This window comes from Molossus molossus, unplaced genomic scaffold (genome assembly GCF_014108415.1).
Source record: "Molossus molossus isolate mMolMol1 unplaced genomic scaffold, mMolMol1.p scaffold_m16_p_1, whole genome shotgun sequence".
Classification (NCBI taxonomy): Eukaryota; Metazoa; Chordata; class Mammalia; order Chiroptera; family Molossidae; genus Molossus; species Molossus molossus.
In genome coordinates this window covers 196,082,108-196,105,585 of record NW_023425344.1, presented here as the reverse complement: position 1 = coordinate 196,105,585, position 23,478 = coordinate 196,082,108, and the positions used below count along the sequence as shown (strand labels likewise).

The 23,478-nt window shown below is 35.8% G+C and overlaps 1 protein-coding gene across 6 annotated transcripts in view; it reads left to right on the top strand.

Annotated features, from left to right (window-relative positions):
- The window catches only part of ADAM10 (ADAM metallopeptidase domain 10), a 142,532-nt gene extending 119,722 nt beyond the window's left edge, over window positions 1-22,810 (top strand). For 2 of the 6 annotated variants that reach the window (XM_036271261.1, XM_036271249.1), the window contains 7 exons: window positions 379-562; window positions 6,460-6,610; window positions 7,433-7,616; window positions 8,581-8,689; window positions 9,167-9,387; window positions 19,923-20,049; window positions 21,770-22,806. In XM_036271261.1, the coding sequence (XP_036127154.1) occupies window positions 379-562; window positions 6,460-6,610; window positions 7,433-7,616; window positions 8,581-8,689; window positions 9,167-9,387; window positions 19,923-20,049; window positions 21,770-21,864 (1,071 nt within the window). In that variant the 3' untranslated portion in view covers window positions 21,865-22,806. Of the gene's footprint in view, window positions 1-378; window positions 563-6,459; window positions 6,611-7,432; window positions 7,617-8,580; window positions 8,690-9,166; window positions 9,388-9,773; window positions 9,831-19,922; window positions 20,050-21,769 lie in introns of those variants that run through there. The other 4 variants (XR_004960629.1, XM_036271289.1, XM_036271271.1 and 1 more) reach the window with 4 other exon arrangements.
- The last annotated feature ends 668 nt before the right edge of the window (window positions 22,811-23,478 follow it).

Genomic DNA, 23,478 nt, shown 5'->3' with positions numbered 1-23,478 from the left:
GGCCATAACTTATTTTAACATGTATTTTAATGAATATTTAGTAGTTTTTAAGTAGTTTATATTCTTATTAGTAGTTTTAAAAGTAGGTGAACTTATTTTTAATAGACTTTTATGATAGTTTGTCCTCCATTCTACTCCCTACTTACAAAGCTATAAGTTATGGTTAGAGTTTCACTGATTTTTTTCCTTCTTTTCTAAGACAGCCTTAAAAGAGCAGATTGTTTTCCATCTCACAGTCTAAAACAATTGTAAGATCTTTTCTAAAGGAAAGTCAACAAGCTTCCATTGTTCTTCTGATGAGAAAATGACATTTAATCAGATGACCTGGAAACCTTCTTTGACTTCCCTGTTTATGTAACTCTATATTCTGTTTGACAGCATGATTCTGGAACAGAGTGCACTCCAGGAGAATCTAAGAATTTGGGACAAAAAGAAAATGGCAATTACATCATGTATGCAAGAGCAACATCTGGGGACAAACTCAACAATAATAAATTTTCACTCTGTAGCATTAGAAATATAAGCCAAGTTCTGGAGAAGAAGAGAAACAACTGTTTTGTTGGTATGTATAGTTTCCAAACATTTTATTATGAATACTTTCAAACTTGAAAGAATTATATAGTAAACACCTATGTACCCACCACCTATATTTTATGATTAACACTTTGTTGTATTTGCTTTATCACATTTAGCAATCCATCCTTCAGTCCATATTTTTTGTTGTAATTTAAAGTGTATTATGTCATTATATTTCACCCCTAAATAGTTCAGCATACATATCATTAGAGTTCAGTATTGTTTGTGAATCTTTTATTTCTTACATAAGTAAAATACACAAATCCTAAGCCCACAATTTGCTGAGCTTTGACAAATGCATTTACCTGTGTAACCTGTCAAGATACAGAACATTTCTATCACCCCAGAAAGTTATTTCATTTGCCTTCCCAATCAGCCTGTGCTCCCGACACACACACACACACGTCACCACTATTCTGATTGATTTTCCCATTGATAAATTTTGCTCGTTTTACTTCACATAAATGGAATCATATAGTTTGTACTCTTCTGCTTTCACTTAGCATGATATTTTGAGATTTATCATTAGTATTGTATGTTATTGCTGAGTAGTATTGCATAGTATTGCAGTTTGCTCATCCACTCTTTTCCTTGTTAACACCCAGGCTTTTCAGATTTGGGCTAATATGAATTAAAATGCTCTAAATTTTTTTCTTATTGTAGTTAAATATATATAACATAAAATATTCAAACTAATTTTAAGTGTATAATTCAGTGGCATTAGGTACAGTCACAGTGTTGTACAACCATCACCACTATCCATGTCCAAACATTTTCATCACTCCAAATAGAAATCCTGTAATCATTAAACAATGACTTCTGTTCCCTCTTTCCCTATCCCCTGGTGACCTCTCATCTATTTTCTGCCTCTATGAATTTGCCTATTCTAGGTACCTCATATAAGTGGGATCATACAGTATCTGTACTTGTGTGATTCTGGCTTATTTCACTTAGCATAATATTTTTAGTATTCATCTAAGTTGTAGCATGTATCAGAGAGTCGTACTTTTTTATTTTTAAATCCTCACCTGGGGATATTTTTCTATTTATCTTCAGATAGAGTAGGAGGGAGGGAGAGAGGGAGAGAGAGAAACAAACATTGATGTGAGAGAGACACATCAATTGGTTGCCTCCCATATGACCCGACCAGGGCCGGGAAAAGAACAGCAACTGTGGTATGTGCTCTTGACCGGAATCCAGCCCACAACTCATTGATCCACGGGCAGACACTCTAACCTCTGAGCCAAACTGGCCAGGGCTCATTGTGGTACTTTCTAATGGCTGAACAACATTCCATTGTATAGATATGACATGTTTATCCATTCATCTGTTAGCATCTCTTGTGGCATTCAATATTCTAAGTAATCTGCCTTGTATTATGGTTTTTTTGGATGTAGTTCTATTTCACAAAACTGTAAGTTTCTTGAGGGCAAAATTGAGGCTGCTCACTTTGCACATAAAGAACACTCAGAGATGGATTTAACCATATGGCAGCAAATGAGAAAGAACTGAGAAGGATTTCTAGATAAACATGGCTTTTTTTTTTTTTTTTTTTTAAGCTGGATTAAAAAAAAAGATTGAGATATAATTGACATAACCTTGTGGCCTACTGTTTTTAACTATAATTTTTTAGTTTAGGTTTACATGCAGTTATAAGAAATAACAGATTCCATGTACCCCTCACCCTCTAGTATACAATTTTTTTTTCTTATCCTCACCGGAGGACATTTTTCAATATTTTGTTCAGATAGAGTGGGAGGGAGGGAGAGAGAGAGAGAAACATTGACGTGAAAGGGACACATCGAGTGGCCGCCACCCACCCGACCCAACCAGGTCCGGGACAAACTGCGACCGAGGTATGTGTCCTTAGCGGGAACCGAACCCGGGTATCTCCAGACCGCAGGCCAACGCTCTAACTGTTGAGCCAAACCGGCCAGGGCTCTAGTATACAATTTTGTAAGAAGTGGTAACATCTTACAAAATTGTATACTAGAGTATCACAACCAGGATATTAACATTGATGCAATCTACAGATCTTATTCAGATTTCTCATTTTTCTTGTTCTCATTTCTGTCTGTGTGTGTATGTGTTTGGTTCTATACAGTTTTATAACATATGTAGGTAGGTATAAGAATCTACCACCACAGTCAAGATACAGAACAATTGTTACAACAAGGAAACCTCAGCGTTCCCTTTAATAACCACACTCACCTTCCTCCTGCTCTCCCCTCACTTTCCCCAATAAACCATTCTGTTTCTAAGATTTTTATCACTTCCGAAATGTTATGTAATTGAAATTATATAACATATATAACCTTTTGGTATTGGCTCTTTTATCCAGCATAGTTCTCTGGAGATTCATCCAAATTGTTGCCTGTATCAATAGTTTGTTCCTTTTTGTTGCTGAGTAATATTCCATGGTATCTTTGTAGCATGGTTTGTTTAACCATCCACTTGTTAAAGGACATCTGGGCTATTTTCACTTTTGACTGTTACGAATAAAGCAACTAGAAACATTCATATACAGGTTTTGTTTTTTTTTAATCCTCTCTCGAGGATATTTTTCCATCTATTTTCAGATAGAGTGGGAGGGAGAGAGAGAAACATCGATGTGATAGACACATCGACTGGTCACCTCCCATATGACGACCAGGGTCGGTGCGAACCGCAACCGAGGTATGTGCCTCGGACCGGAATCAAACCCGCAAGTCATTGGCTGATGCTCTAACCGCTGAGCAAAACTGGCCAGGGCTTATATATGTTTTTTATGTGAATGTAAGTTTTTATTTATCTGGAATAAATACCCTCAAATCCAACTGGTGGATTATTTAGTAATTATTTGTTTCTATTTAACTGCCAAACTGTTTTCTAGAGTGTTTGTTTGTACTATTTTATTCTTTTATTTTTTTTAATCCTCACCCAAGAACATTTTTCTGTTCTTTATTCAGACAGAGCGGGAGGGAAAGAGAGGAAGAGAGAGAGAGAGAAACATTGACGTGAAAGGGACACATCAACGTGAAAGGGACACATTGAGTGGCCGCCACCCGCATGACCCACCCAGGGCTGGGGACAAACTGCAACCAAAGTACATGCCCCTAGTGGGAACCGAACCCGGGTCTCTCTGGACCACAGGCCAATGCTCTCACTGCTGAGCCAAACTGGCCAGGGCTACTATTTTATTCTTTAAAAAAATTTTTATTGATTGATTTTTAGAGAGAGAGGAAGGGAGAGAGAGACAGATAGACGTTGGTTTATTTTTCCACTTATTTATGTATTCACTGGTTGATTCTTGTGTGTACCCTGACTGGGGACTGAACCTGCAACCTTAGCGTATTGGGATGATATTTTAACCAACTAAGCTAGTGAGTTCCAGGTTAGGGAAGTGGTTGCACTATTTTACATTATCACCAGCAGTGTATAAGTGATCTAGTATTTTTATTTTATCTTTTCTAGTAGATATATAGTGATATCTCATTGTGATTTTAATTTATATTTTTCTGATGACTAATGAATGATGTTGAACATCTTTTCATGTGTGTATTTGGTGAAATGTCCATATTTCTTGGCCATTTCTAATTGTATTTTTTTCTGCTGAGTTTTGAGAGTTCTTTATACAGTCTAGAATAGTCATTTGTCAGATACTGATCTGCAAATATTTTCTTCCAGTTTGTAGCTTGTCTTTTTATCTTTTTCACAGTCTCTCCTGGAGAAAGTTAAATGTTGATAAGGTTCAAATTATAAATTTTTACTTTTATTGATTGGCTTTCTTTTTGAAGCCATCTTTTTGGTTTTTTTAGGGTAGATTAAAATTACACTGATGTCATTTTTGTTATTGTTGTTATCAGTGTAGTTTTTCTAAAGCTTCTCTCTGGACCACAGGCCAACGCTTTAACCACTGAGCCAAACCGGCCAGGACTAAAGCTTCTAAATGTGCTGCATAAATTCTTCATTTGTAAACTGGGTTTTCACAATACACTTTCTGGTTGAAGTTGAGGTTTAAAAAATGAGCATATTGCTTTGTAAGTATCATGGGAAAGAAACTAGTTTCTTAAAACAAAATATGTACCTATTATAATTTTTGCATGTAAGCTCCTTTTCTGTGTTTAAACTGTTAGCAATTCGCCGATTAAAGTAATATTTCTATATGAGATGTAAATTAATGTGCAGAAAGTATTGCATCAAAGGTTTTCTGACTTTATCATTCTCCCTTTCTCTTTAATTCCATGTCACATGGATTAGAAAGTGATTATTACTAGACTTTAGAAAAATTGTTATTTTTTGCTTATTTTATATGTGCAGTGCATGCATCTAGGTTTTGTTTTTGTTTTTTTTGTGGTACATGCCCCTAGCGGGAACCGAACCCGAGACTCTCTGGTCCACAGGCCGATGCTCAACCACTGAGCCAAACTGGCCAGGGCATGCATCTAGTTTTATATAATAAAAGCAAAGGTATAAAGGGGAAGAGGGATAGGGCTTTAGTATTTTATGTGGTTAAAGATAACAACGAACTTTCTAAATATAAAGTTAGGCTTCCTAAAATCTTTTTGATTCAGCCATCTCTGTTTTGAGTTTCTGCATTTGAGATGTAGTCCCTTCTACTTATTCAGTCTCCATTTGAAAACTGTACTACAATTGTTTTCCACATTGATTTAGTATAGAAAGAAAAGAACACCAGATTTTAGGTCTGGGAGGTTTGGGTTTAGTCTTTTGCCCATACTGGGGTATATGGTTTCCTGCAAGTCACAAACTCTCTAGAAGTTAGTTTTATTTTCTGTAAAACGAAGACATTTGATTAATATCATTTTCCTACAGGTTTTATTTTCTGTAAAACGAAGACATTTGATTAATATCATTTTTCTACAGATACTGAAGTTTTGTGATTTTTATGATCTTACAAAGGGTAACATTCTTGTTCTAATTTTAAACCTGACTGACAAAATCAAATAACTTTAAAAGAGAGCCTAACATTTTCTCTAAAATTATTCACTATGCTTAGATCAGGCAGTCTGACTTTAATGAACCAAAATATTTGACCCAATCTTCCCTTAAGGAGCTTGGTCTAGTTGAGGAGCAAAACTAATGTAAATTTAAAAATAATTACCTATGGACTAAGATACAATCAGCCAATTAGAATGTGGGAAATTTCACAGGATAATAAAGCATGTAAAAATAAAATGAGTGAATCTGTTATATATTTAAATAACCTAAGACACATGTCAACCATAAGGAGAAGGTTTGGAGGAACCTTTTGCAGAACTTGGTTCAGATAAACCAATTATAGAGAGACAGTTGAAAACTGAACAAGGATTGGCAGTCGGATGCTATTAAGCATATGATTAATTTTGTCAGATGCGATAATGGTATTATGATTAGATTTAAAAAAGAGAAAACTTATCTCTAAGATTCATCCTGGAATATTTACAAAACATGAATATGTTAGGTGGAGTTGTTCGTAATGTATTTTTGATAGTTGTTAAAGCTGAGTGGTAAATAGGAGTTCATTGTACTTATTTTATTACTACTGCTATGTAGATGTGAAATTTTCTCTCTAAAAAAGTTGTTTAATTTTTTTTGGTTCATAAACCACTAACTTAATTTGTATTTGTACAATATAAATAGTGCTGTCATTGTTCAGTAAAGCTCAGTGTGATATGGCCTAAATAGAATGTTACCACTTTTAGAAGGGACCTGAGAGGAGACCAATTAGGTCAATTCCCCTTACTATATAGATGAGGAAACTGAGGCCCAAAACAGGGGAAGCGAATTGCCCAGGCCACATTGCCAGTTAGTGACTGAGCCAGTGTTAGAATTAGGTCTCCTAATTTCCAAAATCAAATTAATGTGTACATGTACTGCTTACTTTGTCTTGTTTATTTTCCTCAGAGTCTGGCCAACCTATTTGTGGAAATGGAATGGTAGAGCAAGGTGAAGAATGTGATTGTGGCTATAGCGACCAGTGTAAAGATGAGTGCTGCTATGATGCAAACCAGCCAGAGGGGAGAAAATGCAAGCTAAGGCCTGGAAAACAGTGCAGGTGCCTTGCTAATTCCAGTTATGTTTATGTTCCTATAAAGTCACCTAAAGGCATTTATGACAAATTTAAAACAGATTAAGAGATGCATATGGTTTTGAAACTTGAACTTTATTTGTTGTTTTGTTTCTTTCTACAATATATTTTATTTATTTCTACTCTGTAGCATTGATTAGTACACTGTTGTTAGCAGATTGATCTGCTTGTAATTGTAATTTGTGTGGTGGGTGTTAAAAAAGGACATGCAAAGGATGCTCAATGAAATACATGTTATTTAGTTCTTATCTTTAAAAGTGTGACTATAGTTCATATTTTTAGAATCTCAATTTTAAATATTTAAGTAATATGGATTTTATACACTCTTATGACTTAGTATCATATAATTATTTCACCTGTCAAATTACTTTGGGTAGTAATTGATATAAGCAATAGAATATTATTTGTGTGATTCTTTTTAAATGACTGGTCTGTTTATCCTAGTTTGATTTTAGCATATAAATATGAGCAAATTGATAAATTGATTAATGAATGATGTAACTATGAAAAACAGTGATATAACTTGCCTAACACTAAATCCATTTTCTATTATAGCCTTTTACTTACAACAAATAGACTAAGAATGCCTTGCTTATAAAAATAAGACAATTTCTTTTCTACACTTACTAGAATGTTTAAATTTAGTAGCCTCTTATCCCAATATTTGAAATTGTATGTCAGTAACATACAATTTAAAGGACAATATTTATGATTTAAAAATTAAGACCACATCTGTATATATAAGAAATATCCTAGTGATTTTCTTTAATCATTTAATGTTTCTTCTAGTCCAAGTCAAGGTCCCTGTTGTACAGCACAGTGTACATTCAAGGCAAAAACTGAAAAGTGTCGGGATGATTCAGACTGTGCAAAAGAAGGAATATGTAATGGCATTACAGCTCTCTGCCCAGCATCTGACCCTAAACCAAACTTTACAGACTGTAATAGACATACACAAGTATGCATTAATGGGGTAAGCATTTGATTTATATACTTTTAATTTAGTTTTATAAAACCTACTTTTTCAGAATAGTTGTTAATGCTTAAAGCTGCATATTTAAAGTAATTAATCTCGCCCTGGCTGGTTTGGCTCAGCGGTTAGAGCGTCGGCCCGTGGACCAGAAAGTCCTGGCTTCAGTTCCTGCTAAGGGTATGGGCATGTACCTCATTTGTCCCCACCCTGGTTGAGGTCATGTGGGTGGCAGCCAGTCGACGTGTCTCTCACATCTATGTCTCTCTCTCTCTCTTCCTCCCTCTCTTCCTCTCACTGTATCTGAAGATAAATGCAAAAAAAATGTCCTCGGGTGAAGATAAAAAAAAAAACAATTAAAAAAAAATTAATCTCGATCCCTGTTTCAGTAACATTCCTATTTCCCCACAAAGCCATGATGTATTATATGGCTGGTGGCATTCTGTTAGTTACTGACTTGACTTTCATCTTTCCACTGAGTGTGTTCGATATTCTCTAGAGAAAAATAGTTATATAACTAGTCTTGTGATTTTGTACTGCTTTTAAGTTTTATAAATTAATATCTTTTTAATAGCCTAAATTAAAGAATGTGAAGCCTTTGAAGCTTTCTTGGCTAAATGATCATTTTCTTCTACATGAGGGAAATTTCATTTTTCTCTTCTTATAAAAGAGCCATAATAACTAACATAAAATTGATACTCATCTACTCTCTTTTTCTGTTTTAGCTTTGTAAAGATTTTTTTTAAGTTGCCATTTCTGTAAAAGATGTACTGTGTTATTTGCACTTACTCTTTTTCAAATGTGTTTATATTAATTTCTGATACTAATCTATGCTTCCACCCCTCCCCCACAGCTTGTATTTCTACTTAATTATTTTAGCATTGGAGGCTTATATCTGCATATTATTGTGGATAGTAGGCTTCACTATATAGAGATTAAATAATTGATCTTCTGTTTTTTCTTTCAGCAATGTGCAGGTTCTATCTGTGAGAAATATGGCTTGGAGGAGTGTACCTGTGCCAGTTCTGATAGCAAAGATGATAAGGAATTGTGCCATGTCTGCTGTATGAAGAAGAGTAAGGCTTTTAAAAATACTAGAAGAGTATAAAATTTGTTTCAAAACCTTATTTTCTTCTATATTTCAAGTGTTAAACTTTGACATACACTTTGCACAGATAATTTTCAGCTAAACTGATCCTCTTGAGAAAAACTTTAAATGTAGTATAGCATTGTGTTTCTAGTATTAGATCCCTACAGTATTTTTAAAATGGTAAACTAGACAAAAACCTGCTAGCTTTATGGCTATATTTAATATAAACACTGTTAGAAGATTTTAAAGCCATTGTAGGCATTAAGAGAAGAGTTGCTGGTTGTTTACTTACATTGTAACATTTAAGGTGAATTACCAGTGGTTTTATCTAGCCTAACTAATGAAAGTCTATGTAACGTGTCATGATAATGATTTTAGGCAGTTTCTTCCTTTCCTCCCTTTTTCCCCAACAAGCCCACTAGGAAATCTGATCTTCAACTTATATTTGGCACTTCTTTTGCAGTGGACCTATCAACTTGTGCCAGTACAGGGTCTGTACAGTGGAGCAAGCATTTTATGGGTCAAACCATCACTCTGCAACCTGGATCCCCTTGCAATGATTTTAGAGGCTACTGTGATGTTTTCATGCGGTGCAGATTAGTAGATGCTGATGGTCCTTTAGCTAGGCTTAAGAAAGCAATTTTTAGTCCAGAACTCTATGAAAACATTGCTGAATGGATTGTGGTAAGTATAGTTTTTATTTATAAAGAAAACTTACCTTAAAATGTTTTGATCATAATTTTACTTGGTCAGAGGTCACCAGTGTTAATGAGAAAATCACTTTTCTGTTTATACTGGAATTACTTTATTTCAAAAATGACTTTTAAAGTTTAAATATCCCTGGGTATTAATTTCTTGTAATGTGATCAGAATCTCCACATGTGTATTGTTCATTGGTTGGTAGGTGATGGGAGTCACTCTGGTTTACTCTGCTCCCTAGTTTGTGTCCTGGATGGGTTACTTCCTCCTTTGGTCCATATGATTAGGACATTTTCATGGGAGTTTTTCCTCGAGTTGTTTTGGAAAGCCCTGCTTGCTTTTTATACTTCTCCCTTGTCTCAATATGACAGATAGCCAGCTGCGGGTTCTACTTTGCTGAACAGGAGAGATGAAAAAGAAATTGGTGATTTTCTGAAGGTTTTTTCTGATGTTTCAATATAATTTCTGGGTCTTCATCTTGTCCGTGATAGGAATGTTGAACGGGGTAAGATCAGATACAGAGCCTTTTGCAGATTTGTTAATGATTATGGATGTTCATTCCAACATAAATCCACTGAACTGTATTATTTTTAAGCCCACATTTCTCCAAGTTATACAGATGTTAAATTACCTGAAATATTTAGAAGATTGCTGAGAATGACTATCTTAAGTCACTCAAATATTCATGTTTCTAAGTGATTACATTAAAATATAAGTAGGAAGCTTACAAGTGATGTATTTGAGAATGTGCTATACCCAAACTGAATTAGTTTGCTTTGGAAATTGACTTAGAACTCAGCTCTTCTGCTTTCCTCCTCCCCCAGTTTTTTCTCACCTTTTTTGTGTGTGTCTAGGACTGAGGATGCCTCAAAAGCACACCATAAAATTGTGTGAATTGTCACTTTTTGGTGCTCTTAGAATAACCTTCTACAATAACAATTAAATGGTATTTATTACACATAGGAAGAGTAATACTTTGCATGTTAGAATATATGGTTTTTAGATATGTAGTGACTGTGGTGGGAGGATCATTGAAGTTGGATTTAGGAGACGTAGGTTTTAAAGCAAATAATTAGGCAATTGATTTAACTTAGGTCTCTTTAAAACATGGTATATTACTCATTTTTATATTTCTGTGCTTGGTGCAAAGTAGGTGTTCAGAAACTATCTTTAAACTAAAGGTGCCTTGTGACACTACGGTGAGGTGGAACAAGTACAGGCTTGGGAATTAATTATACAAGGATTCAGATCATCCTTCTGGCCTTTGTCAGTTCTATGACTTTAATTAACTTACCTTTCTTGGCCCTGTACTTACCTATTTTCAACTCAGATCCATTTCTTTTTTCAGATTATCTCTATTAAGAATAAGGTGTGGTCTGCTATACTTGTCTACTATAGAGGACAATATGTTCTGAAAATAAATCTGATAATGGTGATCTCAGAGTTATGTTGCACTGAGTATATGTTGTGCCAGATATTTTAGGTTTTCTAAATAGGCTGTCATGTCATCTAAAAAGAGTATTTTTTCCCTTCATTGTCTTTCTCTAATCTTGACTCAATTTTATTTAGACTTGCAATAGCTCATTGATTCATATTAAAATATTTAATAGAAATGATCTTTTTATTTAAACTATTTATAAAACCTTTTTTTCATATTTTAGAATTGAGGATTTAGTGAAGTGTTGCTTACAATGAATTAGTAATATGAAGTCTTTTCTTGTGCTCCGGAACTCATTAGGCACTTATTGGTTTGTATAAGTTGTCTTTGAATGTAGAATGCTGTTATTTTATATCACTGTTGATATACACATGCCACGCTTTTGGATAGTGTGACCCATACTGCCTGAAGGGTACCATTAGGCTGTTGCTGCATTTGTGGCCATTAACCACATCAAATAGTAAGATAACAAACATACAGTTCCCTAGAAGTTATTTGTCTCATTTGTATTATCTGCAGAGTTCACTTACGTGGTAGAGTTTATTTAGCTACATTAATAGCTTGTGCTTTGGTCTTTCATCATGTCAGGAAAGTGTCCTTTTAATTAGTCATATAGGTTACTGGGATACTCTGGTTTGAACGAAATAAGGGGTTAGTTTCACTGACTTTTCTTTTCAGTGGTCCCTGGTAGCTTTTTGTTTCTTTTTAGTTATATACTGTTGTTTCTTTTTAGTTATATACTGTTGTATCTTTTCTCCTCATGTAGGGTTGAGGAGGAAGAACCTTAGCAGTTCAATGCTTCAGGGCATGAGTTACTGACTGCTACTGGTACCATGGAAATGATGTGATACAAAGACTTTTCTTTTCTAGAATAAAGTTGTTTTTGACATTGTTTTGAATGTATTTCTCAAAAATATGTTTACTCTGTTGAGTGCCTACTGTGTATCTATCTGGCCAGTAGATAATGCTAAAATCCTTTGGATTTATTAAGTTCTCGAAAAGTTTGAGAGTATTTACCAGTAAATCTATTGAGACCCTGTATCATTATCTCCTTTTCTTTAAATGGGGGTTTTAGGGCATTGACAATTCTTTTTTTAGTTTCTTCCAGAGTTACTGATGTGTTAATATTTTCTACATCTTTAGTGTTAGGTTTGACCTTGTAGAAACCGTCTTTGATTTTGATTTTTTGGTCCAATTGATCATTATATTTTCCCCTTTCTTTTTAAAGACTTGTCTGTTATTTTGTGGCTTTTTGAATTTTTTATTTGTTCAGATTTACAGGAGCTTGACTTTTAAATTTTTTTTTTTTTTTTTTTTATCCTCACCCGAGGACATTTTCCCATTTTTTTTGTTCAGGTAGAGTGGGAGGGAGAGAGAGGAACAGAGAGAGAGAGAGAAACATCGACGTGAAAGGGACACATCGAGTGGCTGCCACCCGCACGACTGACCAGGGCCGCGGACAAACTGCAACCGAAGTACGTGCCCTTAGCGGGAACCGAACCCGGGTCTCTCAGGACCGCAGGCCGACGCTCTAACCGCTGAGCCAAACCGGCCAGAGCTAAATTTTTTGTTTTGACAATAACCAACTGTATTTCTCATTTTTCAATTAATTTCTGCTCATATTTTGCTGTACATATATGAATTTAAGTATTAAATATCTGGTATTCTTTATGAAAGATTTAGAGAAGTGTTTCTTTCCCAAGTACTTCATAGAACACTAGATCTATGGGTTTAGTGGTCAAATAAATCTGGAAAATATCACATACTATAGTCCCCTCTTACAGATTTGTGAGCATATTGTGACAAATCCTGCAGTAAAAAAAAATTTTTAACTTTATTTTAAAACTTACTTGACCCCAGAAATCTTTATTGATATAAGGCTTATTAAACCCTAAATATCCTTAGAAGTCAGTTGGGGGAACATTAAGAGCAGTAGTTCTCATTCCTGGTTGTACATGAGAATCATCTTAGGGCTTAAAACCATTAACATAGAATCTCTTGGGATGGGGCTTAAGTATTTCTGATGAGGAGCCAGGATTGAGAACTAACCATTCATCTAGAATGGAGTTGGCAAATTATGGCTCCTGAGCCAAATCCAGCACACCACCTGTTTTTGTATGGCTCACAAGCTAAGAATGGTTTCTGGTTTTAAATAGTTATAAAAAACCAAAAGATATCAAATTAACGTGCTTTTGAAAAATACATGAAATTCAGATTTCATTGTCCATAAATGATGATTTATTGGAACATGGGCACACCCATTTTGTTACATATTGTCTATGGCTGCTTTTGCACTTTGAGTAATTGCATCAGAGACTGTATGGTCCCACAGAGCCTAAAATATATGTCTGGCCTTTTATAGGAAATGTTTGCCAACCCCTGACCTAGTGCAGTAGGTTCAAACTATAGTCCCCTGACCAGCATCATTAGCATCACCTGGGAACTTGATAGAAGTGCAAATTGTTAAGCCCACCCTGGACCCACTGAGCCAGTAGGTGATAGTGCGTGTTAAAGTTTGGGAACCATTTTTTTTCAATCTCTGCTATGTAACAGCTCCTTTTAAAAAAACTTGTAACAGAAAATTTCTACCTTATCATTCTAATACCTTGAAAATGGAAGATGGCTGTGGTTCTCTAAAGTCCTTCATTGCCTAGTGGAATAGGCCACATAGCTGTCACTTAATGAAACTTGAACAACAAAGATGCCATATTGTCACAGGGCTTGGCATATAGTAAGGATTCAGTATACATTTGCTAGATGAAGGAAGCAGATTTCTTAAATGTCATTATTTATATAGAAAAGAATAAAAATTGTGCATATGCACTTTGAGACTCTAATGTTTTTAGGTTTCTCTCAGTGGCATTTTATCATGCCAGCCCAGGCAGAGCTTAAGTAACTAAAAGATTAGTACCCAGTTGCTTTCCTCTTGGCAGACTGGTGTGAGAAGTGGCACATGGGGTGTTGAATAGAACACTTAGTCCAAGTCCAGATTATAGTTTCTTCTGAAGGATAGAAAGGAAGCTCTCTGCCCCCTTCAGGATGGCACAATCAATATCACCACAAGGAATTGTGGGCCCACATGCTTTTGTGACCCATAGGAAGCCTAGAGTGTGTTTGCTGTGAGGGAGAGTTAAATATTGGAACATTCACTGAAAATATATGGTTGACTTTTTCTGGGGATCTTTAGAAACAGTAAAGATTATTTTGTCTAAAGTGACTTGACTACATGTTTTACTCTTTTTCCCTCACAGTTTTTTTGGGTGATACCTGTGTTATCATTTTGTTATCTTATAGGTCCTTTTTGTTTATTTAGATTAGTATTAAATAAAAAACTATTATAATTGGTACATAACAAATTAGACTGATAAATAAACGCTTGAGCCCTGGCTGGTTTGGCTCAGCGGTTAGAGCGTCGGCCTGAGGACCAGAGAGTCCCAGGTTTGGTTCCTGCTAAGGGCACGTACCTCGGTTGCAGTTTGTCCCCAGCCCCGGTTGGGGCCGTGTGGGTGGCAACCACTCGGTGTGTCTCTCTCACATCAATGTTTTTCTCTTCATCCTTCTCTCCCTCCCGCTCTATTTCGCAAGATAAATGCAAAAAAAAAGTCCTAGGTGAAGATATAAAATAAATAAATAAATATTTGAATGTTTTCTCTTTGTCTCTCTCTCTCTCTCTTTTTTTAATCCTCACCTGAGGATATTTTTCCAGATAGAATAGGAGGGAAGGGGGGATGGGGAGAGAAACATTGATGTGAGAGAGACACATTGATTGGTTGCCTTCTGCATGACCCCAACCAGGGCTGGGGATTGTACTGCAACCAAGATGTGTGCCCTTGACCAGACTCGAACCCGGGACTCTTTGGTTCACAGGCCATTGCTCTAACCTCTGAGCCAAACTGGCCATGGCTTCTCTTTGTCTCTTAAGTTTCCCATAGCCCTGTATCTATAAAAGATAAGAGCTTGGTGTATAATTTACACTCATTAAATGTTTGTTGAATAAATGATAGCTCTCTTTTCATTCAGACTCTGACAATTGGACAAATCATTCTTGTCTTTTGAGATAGAACACATATTTTACATCTATTAACTTGGTTGGTATTCTTTCCCCTAATTTTATAGTACTATATATAAAAGAGAAGACGTGTAATTTAGCATTTAATACACTCTCTAATAATTCTTTTTTAAAGAGAGCATTAAACTATTCCTTCTACCAAAGGTGGCCATACTTACTAACACTCAAATATACCATTGTTTTGTTTATTTTTTCTTGCTATCTTCTATTCATGATGTTTCATTTTCCCAGACACTAAACTCTGAAAAGCTACCATTGTCATTAAAACACCTCAAGCTTTGGGCTTTTGAGATATATAGTTACCTTAAAATATTTGGAGGAAGGCTAAGAACACTGTTATCTCAAAGGGGAAAGAATAACAACCAAGTTAATGAATGTAAAATATGTGTTCTGTCTCAAAAGAAAAGATCACGCATGACTTGTCCACTTGTCAGAGTCTGAAAGAAAAGAGAGCTATCATTTATTCAACAAACATTTAATGAGTGCAAATTATACACCAAATATTTCAAATACTGATTTTTTTTGAAACACTTCTAACAGCTCAGTTATTGTTTTTAGATTATCCACAAAAATTGTGGTTTTGATAGCTCTGATACTAGTTTTTCTGTACCTATATACAGTCTTTTTAAAAAGATTCAAGAAATATGGCAGTAAGACAAGCAGACTGGAGAGACAAGGCCCGGATTTAATAATGGTTATAACTTTGTAGAAAACAGAAGTCAAAAGGACCTAGTCTCAATTCAGATCAACAGATATTCACTAAAATGTGGCACCCAGGTCCTTGAAGTATGTGCCCTTGACTGGGAATTGAACCCGTGATTCTTTGAATCGCAGGTCGATGCTCTAACTACTGAGCTAAACTGGTCAGGACTCAAATTCCTTATTTAAAATGGCATAGAACAGTGCATACAGTTGACTCTCTGCATCCATAGGTTGAAAATAGTACTGTTTTTGAGCTGCAATTGATTGAATCCACAGATGGGAAACCCATGGTTAAGGATGGCTAACTGTAATGTTTTAAAGGAATACATCCCTACTCATTTGTTCACCTGTTAGCTACGGCTGCTTTTTCACTACAGTGGCAACAATGATAAGTTGTGACAGAGACCACATCGGCCACAAACATTTATTGTTTGGCCCTTTATAGAAAGGTTTGCTGACCCCTGGTAAAGACTAGTAACTCAGTTTTGGCTGCATAATGGAATCATCTGGCAGCTTTAACAAAATTACTGATGTTAGGATCTCACCCCTACCCCATTTAGGTCTGCAATTTGGTCTTGGTGCCTGAGTTTTAAACTTTTCAGGTGATTGTAATGTGCAGCCAGGGTTTAGAATCACTGATATAAGGAAGGAAGAACACATACAGCAGTACAAACTGGTAATTTTGGTTCTTTATTTTACTAGGTCAGAGTGTCAGAAATCTAAACAGTGGAGGTAGAAGAAAGTCCTGCTTCATTAAATGACGTATTTAAAAGGACAGAAGCTGTGCTTATAGTTCTTCATGTGACAGTGGGCAGAGGTGAAGAGAGCACTCAGCCAGCACTTGACAGATGGAGGGCAGGCCTTAATGTCCTGCCTTCTGATAAATAGTGGGTTTACTATTTGGAGTATAAATAAAACAAAACAACAGGAGACTATAGAAATTTATATAATGGGGAAACGGAATACTATCCTAAAGACTCACAGGGAGAACAGTTCTCTGAACATTATTTTCTATAGAAATCCGAAGAAAATTTTAGAAAACTATTTGGCAGTCTCAGTAAGATACAAGAAATGGCTCTGAAAAGTAGATTGTAAACTATGGTTTTCAAGCCAGATTCAACTGTGTAAATATGTCTTGAATGGTGTATATATTGTTTTTAGAAAATTTGAATGCGTTGCTAGCATTTAAAAATAGTTTTCACATAGAAATTCACATTTGTAGCTTCTCTTAAAAAACCAAATCTTTCAGCAGTAAGGCTGAATTGCATTAGGCCTTACTCTCTTTTCTTTGACAGTTCAGTTCTAAAACCATTAAATGAGGCCAAGCAGGGTGCCAGATGGGGAGGCTATAATGGCATAGAGCAGGGTATTGGAGCCTGACCAGAATGGGGCAGTGATGGAAAGGGAAGAAGACCAGTATATGGGGTGTTAGAGCCCAAGCAGGGTGGGAAGGGTGCCCTGTTCAGGGGGGAGCTGGCTTGGGATGTCAGAGTACAAATGCTGTGGGAGGGTATCTGTGTAGTGTGCTGGTGGAGTTGGGGTGGGGGGAGTTGCAGTTCTAAAAGGATCCAGGGCTTGGTGGAGAAATGGCTGATGCCAGGGCTGGTACAGGGAAAGAACAAGATGAACCTAGAACTTTTTGATTTTTGTTAATCCTTACCCGAGGATATTTTTTTCATTGATTTCTATAGCGCGTAGAAGGGAGGGAGATAAACATTGACGTGAGCGAGACACATCCACTGGTTGCCTCCCATACAACCCTACTGGGGGTGGAGGCCACAACTCAGGCATGTGCCCTGACCGGGAATTGAACTGGGACCTTTTATTCCATGGGATGATGCTCAATCCACTGAGCCACAACAGCCAGGCCCTTCTATGATTTTCTTACCAAAGATGTATAACCTGAATCGAATCATAAGGAAACATCTGAGAAATCCAGATTGAAGGACATTGTGATACAAAATAACTAGCCTATACTCTTTCAAAATGTCAAGATTATATAAACCAAGGAAGGACTGGAATTTTTCCCAGATTGCAGGAAACTAAAGAAACATGGCAGCTAAATGCAACATGTAATTCTGAATTGGATGGTATTGGGACAAATGGCAAAACTTAAGTGGGGTCTGAGAACTAAATGGTAGTAGTGTATCAGTGCTAATTTCCTGATTGATGATTGTGTTGTGGTTGTCTAGGAAAACACCCTAATGTTGTAGAAGCTATATGCTAAGCTGTTCGGGTATAACAGAGCATGCTAACAATGTACTCTCAGATGGTTTCAGTTTTAAAAGTTCTTTGTATTATACTTTCAACTTGTCTATAAGTTTGAAATTCCTTCAAAATTAAATACAGAAGGGGTGGGGGTGTGTGTGTGTGTGTGTGTGTGTGTGTGTGTAAGGCTTTATGCACATATGGAAAAGTGACCTGGGATATTTTTCCACAACATGCATTTTTATTTTAGTTTCTGTTACTTTAATTATGTTGTCACTGCTGGATAAAGAAAATGGTATAGGCTATTTGTTATAAGACATAAAAAAATCTTCTTAAATGAGATTTTTATTTGTAATAAGCAACTTATGTATGTATTATAACAATCTGTGTTAAGCCATTGTGAAGGTTCATAGTTTTAAAGTTGTGACTCTTTTATACATGCTATGTTACAATTTGAATATTTTGAATTGCAAAGTAGACATAATTTATTAAGACTGGAAACAATAATTTTTCTATAAATTATACCAAATTTTGAATGTGTTTTTTTTCTTTTTTTTTATCCTCATCCGAGGACATTTTTCCATTCTTTGTACAGACAGAGTGGGAGAGAGAGAGAGAGGGAAACATCGATGTGAAAGGGACACATCGAGTGGCTGCCACCCGCACGACCAACCAGGGCCGGGGACAAACTGCAACCCAGGTACATGCCCTTAGCGGGAACCGAACCCGGCCCTCTCCGGACCTCAGGCGGACGCTCTAACCGCTGAGCCAAACCGGCCAGGGCTTGAATGTGTTTTTTTGTTTGTTTCTTTAGCTGATTGATTTGTTTAATATGATTTAAGTTAGAAGTAAACATTTTTAGTCCCTTTTTAGACTGGGTAAAGTTTGCCTGCTTCTAGAATATGTATATTCTCCACTTTTCATATTAAAAAGACCATTAACCTTTAAATAAGTGAATATACACAATATACTATGATATATCTGTATAATAGAATAAAAATTAAGATATAGCATATAAAAATAATTTCACAACGGTAGACTGGGTCTCAAATTGCAAATGAAGTAGAGTAACAGGAAAAGGGGGGTCTCAGAAAAGGTAGAATTTTAGTCTTAACTTTGATGATTAGAAAAAAATTGAAGTATACAATTCTGTTCAGTAGTAGAATTTATTTATTTATTTTGTAACTTTTTTTTTATCCTCACTTGACATTTTTCCACTTTTTGTTCAGATAGAGTGGGAGGGAGGGGGAGAGAGATAGGGAGAAACATCGACGGGAAAGGGACAGATCGAGTGGCTGCCATCCACACAACCCAACCAGGCCTGGGGACACACTGCAACCAAGGTACATGCCCTTAGTGGGAACCGAACCCAGGTCTCTCTGGACCACAGGCCGATGCTCTAACCACTGAGCAAAACCGGCCAGGGCTCAGTAGTAGAATTTTTTCTTTCTTTCTTTCTTTATTCATATATTAGAGAGACAGAGGAAGGGAGAGGGACAGAGAGATAGAAACATTGATGAGAGAGAACATTGACTCACTGTCTCCTGCATGCCCCCCACTGGGGATCGGGCCCAGAACCTGGGCATGTGCCCTGACCGGGAATCAAACCAGCAACCTCTTAGTGCATGGGTCGATGCTCAACCAGTGAGCCATACCGGCTGGACTCAGTAGTAGAATTTAAAATGGAGAGTATAAACTCAAACAAAACATGGTCTATATGAGTAATAGGCCAAAAAGGGGGAAATATTTAAACCAGATAATATTTAATAATGTGGAAAAATACCATATAAAACTGTATGCAGGATGACCCCAGTTTTGTGTTTATCCATGTGTATGACATAGTTATCTAGAAAAGAGACTGACAGGAAAATAAGATTGAGTGGTTTCCTAGGAAGTGAAGTAATGTGTGATTTTTATTTTCTTCTTTATACATTTTTATACTTAAAAAATAAGATGTATGTTCTTATATATGATATGTATACAACTCCCAACGAACAAATGTTCTTTAAAAATTAAAATATATTCTAATCTGTATTTTATATAATATAAAATATTGTAAAATATTTTGTAGTTTTTTCAGTAGAAAAATCTTTTTTTTTCTAGGATAATTGGTGGGCAGTAATGCTTATGGGAATTGCCCTGATCATGTTAATGGCTGGATTTATTAAGATATGCAGTGTTCATACTCCAAGTAGTAATCCAAAGTTGCCTCCTCCTAAACCTCTTCCAGGTAAGATAATTTGAAGAAGGTATGTATATTTATAACACAGAACCATTCAGCAGGTAGAATTAAATTATAAATGAGTCTTTAGTAACTGATTTTATAGTACTTTCTTCTTGAGAATGGGATTGCTGGATGAATTATTTAGTTGATTTTTAAGTGTTTTTTTTTTTTTTTTAAATCAATCCAATGTAGCTAATGGCTGGCAATTTAATGTTAATCTACCCTGAGTGTCTAGAAACATACAGACCTAGAAAGTTTTGTTTTCGCTTGGTACTTATTTTCTTGTTTTCATTTTTATATTCTAAAATCTTCCATTTTTGTTTTAAATGATTGGTCCTTGTATTTTAATAGCTATGCTTCTGTTAGTGTTTTTAATGTTCATGTGCATCATATATTTTCTGGCACATAAGCTCATTTTCCCTAGAGATGATGCTTATGGGGAAACAGAATCCATGGGAGAGTCTTAGGGTGGAGGCTTTTAGTCACCTAATAACTATTCGTCATCTCTGAAAATAACTCCTAAGGTTAGGTCTTCCCCCTTTACCTCAGGAAGACACAGCATAGGGAGGATTTAGATGAGCTCCAGGGATTTACAGAAGAAAAGGGTAGGGAACAACTGCTCCAGATTATTTAGTTCCCCTCTATTTCTCCCTCACCTTCCCCAAGGTATTTGTGGCTTCTATACTGCCCTCAGGACTCCTGGATCAGCACTCAGTTTACTAGAGTTGGGGTGGACACTGTCCCAAGGCAGTGGCAGAGGAGAACCTGAACTATACAATGTGGTTGCCTCTTCTCCCTCCCAGATTTCTCATGAAGCTTCTTGTCTCAGGCCAAGTCCACTACCCTACAGAAAACAGATTAAAAGTAGGGGTTTCTTACATTTGTCCCCATTTTCCCTTAGTTGTTTTCTTGCATTTACTTGGGGCAAGAGAGCTCAATATATTCATGCTGGGATAGTATCTTCGTGAGAATCAGGAAATTTGACTTTTTATCATTGCTTTACATAAATTTTAATGTTTAGCTCTCTGGAATTTATACCAGTTTCTTAGGAATTTCCAAGGACCTCATGACACTTTTTAGATGCGTTACTGATTATATTTTCATCATGGAAACAATTCTTGAACTTGAAGCAAATTCCACCTTTAAAACTTAAAACAAACCCCTAGCCACCATTTATTGAACCCTCACACAAAGTGTTAAGCGTTTTTACATGAATTATCATATCATCCTCGCAAATAGACTATATGAGTTAGTTATCCCTGTTTTATAGACAAGGCATTTGAGTTGCAGAGAGGTTAAGTCATTTACTCAAAGACACTCAGTAATTTCTTTGTCATAGATCTTGTCCTCAGAGTCCATATTAGTTTAGTAAGTTGTGGCTGTTGCACATTTGAGAGTAGCTAGTTGAGATGTGTGTAAATGTAAAATACATATCAGACTTTGAAGGTTTAATGTATAAAAAAGAATGAAATATTTCATTATTTTGTCTATTACATCTTGAAATAATATTTTGGCTATATTGGATTAAGTGAAATAAAAAAAATACTCCATTTATTTATTTTTTTACTATTTATTACAGCTACTGAAAAATTTAAATTACATATATGGCTTGTATTATATTTCTGTTGGATACCACCAATCTAGAACCTTCCTCATTGACATGGCAGCTTTGTTTTTAAAGAGTATAAAGCTTACGGTAAATCTGTCTTTTGTTTGTGACTCGCAGGCACTTTAAAGAGGAGGAGACCTCCACAGCCCATTCAACAACCCCAGCGTCAGAGGCCCCGGGAGAGTTATCAAATGGGACATATGAGACGTTAACTGCAGCTTTTGCCTTGGTTCTTCCTAGTGCCTACAATGGGAAAACTTCACTCCAAAGAGACACCTATTAAATCATCCCCAAACAAAACCCTCACAAATAACAGTCGAAGAAAAAAATGGCAAGAGATCATGTCCTCAGACCAGGTGGAATTACTTAAAATTTAAAGCCTGAAAATTCCAATTTGGGGGTGGGGGGTGGAAAATGAACCCGATTTTCTTATGGACAGATATTTTTAACCTAATGGCACAAAAGTCTTAGAATATTATTATGTGCCCTGTGTTCCCTGTTCTTCGTTGCTGCATTTTCTTCACTTGCAGGCAAACTTGGCTCTCTATCAACTTTTATCACAAATTGAAATATATATATATATATTTTTTTCAACTGCCAATCAAGGCTAGGAGGCTTGACCACCTCAACATTGGAGACATCACTTGCCAATGTACATACCTTGTTATATGCAGACATGTATTTCTTACGTACACTGTACTTCTGTGTGCAATTGTAAACAGAAATTGCAATATGGATGTTTCTTTGTATTATAAAATTTTTCCGCTCTTAATGAAAAATTACTGTTTAATTGACATACTCAGGATAACAGAGAATGGTGGTATTCAGTGGTCCAGGATTCTGTAATGCTTTACACAGGCAGTTTTGAAATGAGAATTAATTTACCTTTTTCTTATGATGGAGTTGGTTCTGATACTCATTTTGTCTTTATCAAATGGCTGCTAAGAGCACATGAGTGACTACCCTGAAGAACACAGTTAAGTGTTGTGCAAACTGGACATATGCAGCATACTACTTCAGAGTTAGTTCTTTATGTAAGTGTCTGATTTCTGCTTATTTCAGTTAATTCAATTCCATTTTTGAATTGATAGGTGACATTTTTTTCATGCTTCAGTAGAAATTACGTCAGTGAAATGATTCTTTTTATTTGTAACCTCTCATTTTTATGTTTCCATATATCTAAAGTATGCTAATTATGTTTTTGGTTTTTGTCTGATATGGAAAAGAAAAGCTGTGTCTTTATTTTATCAAAATGTTTGAACAGTTTTTTTAGCATATTATCACTGATCATTGGTAACCACTAAAGAAGAGTGATTTGCTCAACTAGTAGTTAAAACTGTTGATAGGCCTTCTGACTTTTTTTTCCCACTAAAATATTTTAACAACAAAGGAGGTGAAACAGCACAATGTCCCATTCCAAATTTATTTTTTAAACACATGTAAATAATTGGCTTTTTAAAGAAAGAAAGCAAAAGCATTTAATGTATTAACAGGCTTATTGCTATGCAGACTGGAAGGGGGCATTACAAGAATATTTTAAGCTTGTGACATATTTATTGCTTCTGTTTTCCAACTACATTACTTAAATTAGACATAAATAGCTATGATTTTCCTGGCTTCATGTAGGAGGCAAGTTTAGGGAAAGTTGAAAACATTTGTGTTTTGGCTTCTTTTTTTCCTTTTTTTCTTAAGAGTATAAGGTTTACACAATCATTCTCATAATGTGACGCAAGCCAGCAAGGCCAAAAATGCTAGAGAAAATAATGGGATCTCTTCCTTGTAAACTTGTATAGTATGTGGTGACTTTTTTCAAAATACAGCTTTTT